The sequence below is a fragment of the Sphaeramia orbicularis genome, chromosome 4 (genome assembly GCF_902148855.1).
Source record: "Sphaeramia orbicularis chromosome 4, fSphaOr1.1, whole genome shotgun sequence".
Taxonomy (NCBI): Eukaryota; Metazoa; Chordata; class Actinopteri; order Kurtiformes; family Apogonidae; genus Sphaeramia; species Sphaeramia orbicularis.
Window position 1 is genome coordinate 57,891,635 of NC_043960.1, and position 10,228 is coordinate 57,901,862.

A 10,228-nucleotide genomic window follows, 5' to 3' on the forward strand; every position below is an offset into this window, starting at 1 on the left:
GAACTTACTCCTCCACTATCTTCTCTGTGCTTCCAGCTGTTGTCCTGTCAGTCTCCTCTCACTCCAGCTGTTGTTTCTCATAAACTCTACTTCTGATTCTGTTGTGTCTTTGGTTCTTCCAGACCTCTTCCTGTCAGCATTTCCAGTCCAGTTTCTGAGTGCCTTTGGATGGTGAAGGAAACTGGACTTACTGACACCTGGACTTTCTTGGACATTTCTCTGTAGGACAGACCTACATTTTTCAGCGTTCTGATGCTCTGTCTCTCTTCTATCGTTAATTGCCTTTTCCTCTTTTCCATTTTAACACACTACTTTCTGCAGTCCAATACTGTTCAAATAATGCTCCAACGGTATGGTACCAAAGTGTGTTCCAACAGTACTTTTCTGCAGACACAGGGGGTTGAAGGAATTCACAAACGTTGGGACACCTGGAGGAATTGGTAGCACCAACTTTCCAGGCTTGGTCAACCTCCATTGCTGCAGAACTGCTTTCAGTTGTTAACCCATTTCTTGTTCGCCTTTTTGTATAATTCTGAAATGTCCATTATTTTTCAGTTTTGTTTAACCTTACCTTTTTTTTTTTTTTTTACCTCTGGCACTTCACCGCTTACCTTTGTACTATACATCTATATATATTTATATATGTCTGTATACACCTGTATACATCTATATCCATCTGTTATACATTGATATACAAGGTGGGGAAGCAAAATTTACAATGAACATTTAGTTGTTTTTTCTCAGCAGGCACTACGTCAATTGTTTTGAAACCAAACATATACTGATGTCATAATCATACCTAACACTATTATCCATACCTTTTCAGAAACTTTTGCCCATATGAGTAATCAGGAAAGCAAACGTCAAAGAGTGTGTGATTTGCTGAATGCATTCGTCACACCAAAGGAGATTTCAAAAATAGTTGGAGTGTCCATAAAGACTGTTTATAATGGAAAGAAGAGAATGACTATGAGCAAAACTATTACGAGAAAGTCTGGAAGATACTATTAAAGAAGAATGGGAGAAGTTGTCACCCTGAATATTTGAGGAACACTTGCGCAAGTTTCAGGAAGCGTGTGAAGGCAGTTATTGAGAAAGAAGGAGGACACCTAGAATAAAAACATTTCCTATTATGTACATTTTCTTGTGACAAATAAATTCTCATGACTTTCAGTAAACTAATTGGTCATACACTGTCTTTCAATCCCTGCCTCAAAATATTGTAAATTTTGCTTCCCCACCCTGTATATCTGTTATACATCTATATAACTGAAGTAAATGTGTGACACTGACACACAGTCGCCTCATGACGACAGACTGTGAAGGACAAAGCGACCTGAATCACTTGAGCTTTGGGAAAACAGAAGATTAAAACTCCTCTGGGTGAAATAAATAAATAAAATAAAATCTGTGCAGCAGACAGAAGAGTGGGACTGGGACAAACAAACAGTGTGTGTGTGTGTGTGTGTGTGTGTGTGTGTGTGTGTGTGTGTGTGTGTGTTTAACTGGGTTCAGCTCAAGGTCAAAGGTCAAGGTCACAGTAGACCATTTTCTTAACATCTGTGTCCAAAATGTATTTATTTTACATTTGAACTGAAGTAAATTTGCATAAATATGGAAATTGAGGTACAACACATGGAAACGGCAATAAAATGCATGACAGAACAGTGTTGTCAATCACCCATGTGACTGAGGGTATGCATGTTCTGGGGTGTGACTGAGGGTATGCATGTTCTGGGGTGTATTTGAGGTTATGCATGTTCTGGGGTGTGACTTAGGGTATGCATGTTCTGGGGTGTGTTTGAGGGTATGCAGGTTCTGGGGTTTAAAGGGTATGCATGTTCTGGGGTTTGTTTGAGGGTATGCATGTTCTGGGGTGTGTTTGAGGTTATGCATGTTCTGGGGTGTGTTTGAGGGTATGCAGGTTCTGGGGTTTGAGGGTATGCATGTTCTGGGGTTTGTTTGAGGGTATGCATGTTCTAGGGTGTGTTTGAGGTTATGCATGTTCTGGGGTGTGTTTGAAGGTATGCATGTTCTGGGGTGTGACTGAGGGTATGCATGTTCTGGGGTGTGTTTGAAGGTATGCATATTCTGGGGTGTGTTTGAGGGTATGCATGTTCTGGGGTGTGACTGAGGGTATGCATGTTCTGGGGTGTGTTTGAGGGTATGCATGTTCTGGGGTGTGTTTGAGGGTATGCGTGTTCTGGGGTGTGACTTAGGGTATGCATGTTCTGGGGTTTGTTTGAGGGTATGCATGTTCTGGGGTGTGTTTGAGGTTATGCGTGTTCTGGGGTATGACTTAGGGTATGCATGTTCTGGGGTGTGTTTGAGGGTATGCAGGTTCTGGGGTTTGAGGGTACGCATGTTCTGGGGTTTGTTTGAGGGTATGCATGTTCTGGGGTGTGTTTGAGGTTATGCATGTTCTGGGGTGTGACTTAGGGTATGCATGTTCTGGGGTGTGTTTGAAGGTATGCATGTTCTGGGGTTTGAGGGTATGCATGTTCTGGGGTGTGACTGAGGGTATGCATGTTCTGGGGTGTGTTTGAGGTTATGCATGTTCTGGGGTGTGTTTGAGGTTATGCATGTTCTGGGGTGTGACTTAGGGTATGCATGTTCTGGGGTGTGACTTAGGGTATGCATGTTCTGGGGTTTGAGGGTATGCATGTTCTGGGGTGTGACGGAGGGTATGCATGTTCTGGGGTGTGTTTGGGGGTATGCATGTTCTGGGGTGTGTTTGGGGGTACGCGTGCTCTGGGAATAGTTTGGGGGTATGCATGTTCTGGGGTTTGTTTGGGGGTATGCATGTTCTGGGGTATGACTGAGGGTATGCATGTTCTGCGTTCAATTCATGTTCTGGGGTTTTACATTTCCTGTCCCCTTTCAAACATTTGGAAGAAAATGGTTCTAAAATGATGAAATGTAGAAAGTTGTATTTCTTTGCACACTGAAATAGTTACAGAGTATATAGTAAAATTAAAGCATGAATATTCAAAGAACAGCCCACATTTGTCTTCTGATTCAAATGTGCCGGCTGTGGACGAAGGATCCAAATGCTGGGTTGTGTGATGTTGGGTGTCAGACTCCTGCTGAAGTGGACGGACCAGAGTTCAACCCCAGAACCAGGGAGTTCCCAGGGGAGTCTGGGGAACCGCGTTGGACAGATGTATGAAAAAAGGAAAACAATGGTTATGGATCTAATGTGAGGAGTTTACCAGTGGCTGTAGAAGGCTGACAGTTTCTATCCATACAGTATATATGTCAAAGTCCATTTAAATGCATTTGCACTAATCCCTGCCTCTGCTCAGAAGGCATTTATAGATACATTACTGAATGAAATCCAGCTGAAGTGCAAAGCCCTGGTGCACGCCAACTCACAGCACTCAGCTGGACAAGGTTTAAATACAGATGGACACAGAACAGGCCCACTGGGACCGCCCACTGTCACCGCAGCAACACGGATACACACACTTATATACACAAAGACTTATATACACACTTATATACACAAAGACTTATGTACACAAAGATTTATATACACACTTATATACACACACAGACTTATATACACACTTATATACACAAAGACTTATATACACATTTATATACACAAAGACTTATATACACATTTATATACACAAAGACTTATATACACACTTATATACACACAGACTTATATACACACGTATATACACAAAGACTATATACACGTTATATACACACAACTTATAACACACTTATATACACACAGACTTATATACACACTTATATACACAAAAGACTGATATAACACACTTATATACACAACGGACTCATATACCACTTATATACACAAAGATTACATACACACTTATATACACCACGACTTATTACACTTATATACACAGACTTATATACACACTTATATACACACAGACTCATATACACATTTATATACACAAAGACTTATATACACACTTATATACACACAGACTTATATACACACTTATATACACAAAGACTTATATACACACTTATATACACACAGACTTATAAACACACTTATATACACACAGACTTATATACACACTTATATACACAAAGACTTATATACACACTTATATACACAAAGACTTATATACACACTATATACACACACACTTATATACACACTTATATACACAAAGACTTACATACACACTTATATACACACAGACTTATATACACACTTATATACACAGACTTATATACACACTTATATACACACAGACTCATATACACACTTATATATACAAAAACTTATATACACACTTATATAAACACAGACTCATATACACACTTATATACAAAAAGACTTACATACACACTTACATACACAAAGACTTATATACACACTTATATACAAAGACTAATATACACACTTATATACACAAAGACTCATATACAGACTTATATACACAGACACTTATATACACACTTATATACACAAAGACTTATATACACACTTATATACACACAGACTTATAAACACACTTATATACACACAGACTTATATACACACTTATATACACAAAGACTTATATACACACTTATATACACAAAGACTTATATACACACTTATATACACACGGACTCATATACACACTTATATACACAAAGACTTACATACACACTTATATACACACAGACTTATATACACACTTATATACACAGACTTATATACACACTTATATACACACAGACTCATATACACACTTATATATACAAAAACTTATATACACACTTATATAAACACAGACTCATATACACACTTATATACAAAAAGACTTACATACACACTTACATACACAAAGACTTATATACACACTTATATACAAAGACTAATATACACACTTATATACACAAAGACTCATATACAGACTTATATACACAGACACTTATATACACACTTATATACACAAAGACTTATATGCACACTTACATACACAAAGACTCATATACACACTTATGTACACAGTTATATACCAAAGACTCATATACACACTTATGTACACAGTTATATACCAAAGACTCATATACAAACTTATATACACAAAGACTTATATACACACTTACATACACAAAGACTTATATACACACTTATATATAAAGACTAATATACACACTTATATACACAAAGACTCATATACAGACTTATATACACAGACACTTATATACACACTTATATACACAAAGAGTTATATACACACTTACATACACAAAGACTCATATACACACTTATGTACACAGTTATATACCAAAGACTCATATACACACTTATATACACAAAGACTCATATACAGACTTATATACACAGACACTTATATACACACTTATATACACAAAGACTTATATACACACTTATATACACAAAGACTCATATACACACGTATGTACACAGTTATATACCAAAGACTCATATACACACTTATATACACAGACACTCATACACACACTTATATACATAGACACTTATATACACACCTACACACACTTACACTTATATACACACTTGCATACACTTACACTTATATACACTTACACTTATATACACACTGACCCTGGCCCAGCCTGACCCAGGACCAGACTGACCCTGGACCAACACTGACCCTGGACCAGCCTGACCCTGGACCAGTGTGACCCTGGCCCAGACTGACCCTGGACCACCCTGACCCTGGACCAGTGTGACCCTGGACCAGCCTGACCCTGGACCAGCGTGACCCTGGCCCAGACTGACCCTGGACAAGTTTGTTAAATGTATAATGTGAATGTACGACACAATCTGATTTGAATTTGTTGTAGAATATTAACATAGTGTGTTTACTGATAAACAAACTGCAGCTGATTCATTTAAGAACAACAGAAGGGTTAGTTTGGATGTTGTTGTTTTTCTGTTTTCTTTTTTTTTCTATGTTGTTTTTGTTTTCTTTTTTCTTCTATGTTGTTTTTCTTTTTTCTTCTGTTGTTGTTTTACTGTTTTCTTTTTTCTTTTATGTTGTTGTTTTTTGTTTTCTTTTTTCTACTATGTTGTTTTTCTGTTTTCTTTTTTCTATGTTGTTTTTCTTTCTTTTTCTTCTGTTGTTGTTTTTCTTTTTTTCTTCTGTTGTTTTTCTTTTTTCTTCTATGTTGTTTTTCTTTTTTCTATGTTGTTATTTTTCTTTTTTTCTTCTATGTTGTTTTTCTTTTTTCTTCTATGTTGTTTTTCTTTTTTCTTCCATGTTGTTTTTCTTTTTGTCTTCTATGTTCTTTTTCTTTTTTTCTTGTTTGTTGTTGTTTTTCTGTTTTCTTTTTTTTGCTTCTATGTTGTTTTTCTTTTCTTTCTTCTCTGTTGCTGTTGTTTTTCTGTTGCCTGTTCCGGGCAGACCTTGAATAAGGTTTGGGTTAATCTGCTAATCGTCCTCAGATTGTTCATGGATCTTTAATCCAGCCTCAGACCTCCTTAATCCAGCCGTGCACTCACCGCAGCTCTAATGTCCGCTATCGGAGATGGCTGCCAGCTGTTGGGGAGTCAGGACACACATGGCAGGTGGGTGGAGTCAGGGCGGGTGGGCGTGTCTGAGTGGCAAAAGGCTGGTGTTTGCTCACAGCTGATGAGGGTCAGAACACAGCATCCCAGGACGCCGTGGTTGAACACAGTCCTATTGGCTGTTGGATTTGTTCTTCATTTGCAGTTCTTCTTGGTGTCGGTGGTGTCAGCTGGGTTTGGTGTTCATTTATGGGGCGTTGATCGGACGCAGGTCAGGTGATTCATGATGGCTGTGGCTTTGGACGCAGTTTGGATTAGGGTGAAGAACGTCTGCAAACAGAATGGACTCCTCATCATGTCAGTGTTGGCCGTGGTTATTGGCTGTCTGCTGGGGTTTTTCTTGAGGACGCGGCGCCTCACAGAGCAGGTCAGTCCCCCCACCCCCACACCACAGAGCAGGTCAGTGTCGTCGTCATCCCCCCCTCCCCCCTCCCCCCCATCATGGTCTTTGCCTGACCTTGTGCATCTGTTCCAGAAGTGGTAAAAGTACACACTGTCTGTATTCCATCCACAGATACAGTAACAGTACTTCAAAACATATTCAGCTGCTGATTACAAGCTCTAATGTTGGAAGGTTTTTTGGAATAAAAGTTAAAAAGGAAGTAAAACTTTCATATGTTACTTTTCTCTACATTTTCACTCATGGATGTATACTTCTACTGTACAATCTGGGGACTTTTGCCACTTCTGAATAAAATTATGGATTCTATAAAATCCTAACAATATTCCAGTTCGAACCTCCAGATAGAATATCCCAGAATATGTTCACACAATCTGAGCCCTGACCGGAGCACAACCATGAAACCACCTCTGAGTCAAAGGGGCTGCAGTGACGCCATGGTCCTCCTCAGTCCGTCTTTGAATAGAACCCAGACTCAGACCCAGACCCAGACCGAGTCCAGTCCTCCAGCAGCTTCATGGACACACAGCTGTTTTCCTTCACATCACTTTTGTAAAAACCATGTTTGTGTTTTTTTTAATATTTTCAAAAAGTCCTAAAAATAGCCCTTGGATCTTTTACCGTAACAATGGAGGATTACCATCCAATCAAATAAATGCTTTGTGTAATTGACCTGTCGGTGCCTGTCAGTGGGTCAGACATTCAACTGGACCGGTTTGTGTCCTGATCCACATTCAGGTGCATCTCAGGGTTGTAGAAGGGTTTGGATGTCACATGATCATGTACGTCAGAGTCTGATCAGTGCTGCAGCGGTCCTCACTTCAAAAAACAGACCCTAAAGAAAAACAACTGCCTCCGCACTGTGGAATAACAGAAACAAACTCAAATGGACTTGGACCTGGATGTCCTGGTACATGTTTGGTGGTTTTCTCTGCTGATTTTCCTTTCATTTGTAAACATGATGCACATACACGACGTATGGAACAGGAGCAGGTTAATAAAGGCGGGTGATCTGCACTGAGGACAGAAGGCCCGGTCCAAAAACACCAGCATTCATTAGAACGTGAAATAGTCTACATTCTGTACTGTCATTCAACATATGAAATACAGAACCACATTCTGATCCACAGGACCGATAGTGAAGACATATTTAAACAGACACAAGAAATAAATAGAAAAACAACAAAAGCCGAGTGCAGACAGTTTAATGATAATAATAATGGACATAGAGTTGTATGTATGTCCAACATAATATCTCATTATGATGAGACTGGATGAATATTGGACTGTGTTTGTTTGTTTGTTTGTTTGTTTGTTTGTTTGTTTGTTTGGTTCAGTTATGGATGGACTGGTATTGTCTTATTACATCTGGGAAGCAGCTGTTTCTGAGCCTGGTGGATCTGGTTCTGATGCTGTGGAGTCTCCTGTGTGGGGTGGGGTGGGGGGTCCTTCATTATCCATCAAGTCCTCCTCCTGCTCCTGCTGCTGCCAACGGTCCTTTGAGCAGATGTCACTCCTCTGTTTAGAGCCAGTCTGTTTCCAGCTGAGCAGCTGCAGAAGCACCCCCGTACCCCCATAGGACAGACCTGTTCAGTCCAGACCTGTTCAGTCCAAACCTGTTCAGTCCAGACCTGTTCAGTCCAGACCAGTCCAGTCCAAACCTGTTCAGTCCAGACCTGTTCAGTCCAGACCAGTTCAGTCCAGACCTGTTCAGTCTCCAGAGGAGGCAGAGGTGTTGATGTGGAGTCCCAGAAATCAGAAACCACTTTGACAGCCACACCCCCAATGAAGGGTGTGTGTGTGTGTGTGTGTGTGTGTGTGTGTGTGTGTGGGGGGGGGGGGTTTGTCTTAGTGGTCCTGTATTCCACACTCACCTCCTTTGTGTTCTGTGTGTTGATGCAGAGGTTGTTGTTTCTGCACCAACCTTCTAGAAGCTTCACTTCCTGTCTGTAGTCCTCGTCCTTGTCCTCAGTGGTCCGTCCCACCACAGCTGTCGTCCACCAACTGGACACCATGAAGTGTCTGGAAGAGCAGAAGAGTGGGAACAACAGGGGGCTTCAAACACAGCCCTGGGGGGAGCCAGTGTTTAGGGTGATGGTGGAGGATGTGAGGTCATGGATTCTGACTAAGTGGGTCTGTTAGTCAGGAAGTCCACCACCCAGGGGCACATGGGGGGGCTCAGACCCACTGAGCGTCTGTGGGATCATAGTGTTGAAATCCAAGAACAGCATCCTGACCTAAGAGCCTCTGTTCTCCAGGGGAGTGAGGGCCTGGTGGGTGTGAAAGGGAAAAAGGGTGAAAAAATGAGAGTTATTATTAGGGATGCACCGATACCGATACCAGTATTGGGTTTCGGGTCCGATACTCAGTGTGTGTTCAGTCCTGTGATGAACTGGTCACATGTCCAGGGTGAACCCCACCTTCACCCATAAGGAGCTGGGATAGGCTCCGCCCCCATGACCCTAGTGAGGATAAAGCAGGTTCAGAAAATGAATATATATACATATATATATATATATATATATATATATATATATATATATATATATATATATATATATATATATATATATATATATATATATATATAAATGAAACTAAATCCATAAAACAAAGACAACTTGCCAAATTTGGTTTCTGGGACCAAACCCAGTAATGAAATAAATAAATAAATAAAACAATTAGATATATAAGACAACTTAGAAAAATATATAGAAAAAGAAAGTCATGTCCTGAAGTTTTAAAATAGGTTTTATTGACAGTAAAATTGAAGAAAGGTTCTGGCTGCAGGTAGGAACTGGTGGAAAGACAAACCCAATGGATGGACAATATATAAACAATCCTTAAATAAAACATTCTAAAGTGAACATGCATTTGCTTTTGCCCTTAAGAAGTAAATACATCAATAAACAAATAAAAGTAATAAAAACCATGTAAACTAATAACCTAAGATTAAAAGATATAAACAGGGAAACTTATAAAACCATGTATGAGGAGATAAAAAAAAAAAAAAGGGGGTGGGGGTGTAAAATCAGGCAAGGGTTAGGGTTAGGGGTTAGGGTAGGGGTAGGGGTAGGGGTAAGGGTAGGGATAAGGGTACGGGTTAGGGGATGGGGTACTCTGGGATTCTGGGTGAGCAGAGGGAGGGGGGCGTGGCAGTGGTGAAGGGTGAACCTAAAGTGGTGAGAGAGTGAGTGGGAGCAAGGGCGGCCAAAGTGCTGTTTTTAATGGACCTGAGGAAATGTTTGGAATAGTGTGTTTTGCGGAGGCTTTCAATCAAATACTTT

At 40.0% G+C, this 10,228-nt stretch overlaps 1 protein-coding gene across 3 annotated transcripts in view; it reads left to right on the forward strand.

Annotated features, from left to right (window-relative positions):
* The first annotated feature begins 6,642 nt into the window (after positions 1-6,642).
* The window catches only part of slc1a7b (solute carrier family 1 member 7b), a 48,172-nt gene continuing 44,586 nt past the window's right edge, over positions 6,643-10,228 (forward strand). For 2 of the 3 annotated variants that reach the window (XR_003935316.1, XM_030133043.1), the window contains exon 1: positions 6,644-6,908. Coding sequence is in view for 2 of the 3 variants with exons in the window: in XM_030133043.1 (XP_029988903.1) it covers positions 6,765-6,908 (144 nt within the window). In the remaining variant the exon portion in view is untranslated. Of the gene's footprint in view, positions 6,909-10,228 lie in introns of all 3 variants that reach the window. The other variant, XM_030133044.1, reaches the window with a different exon arrangement.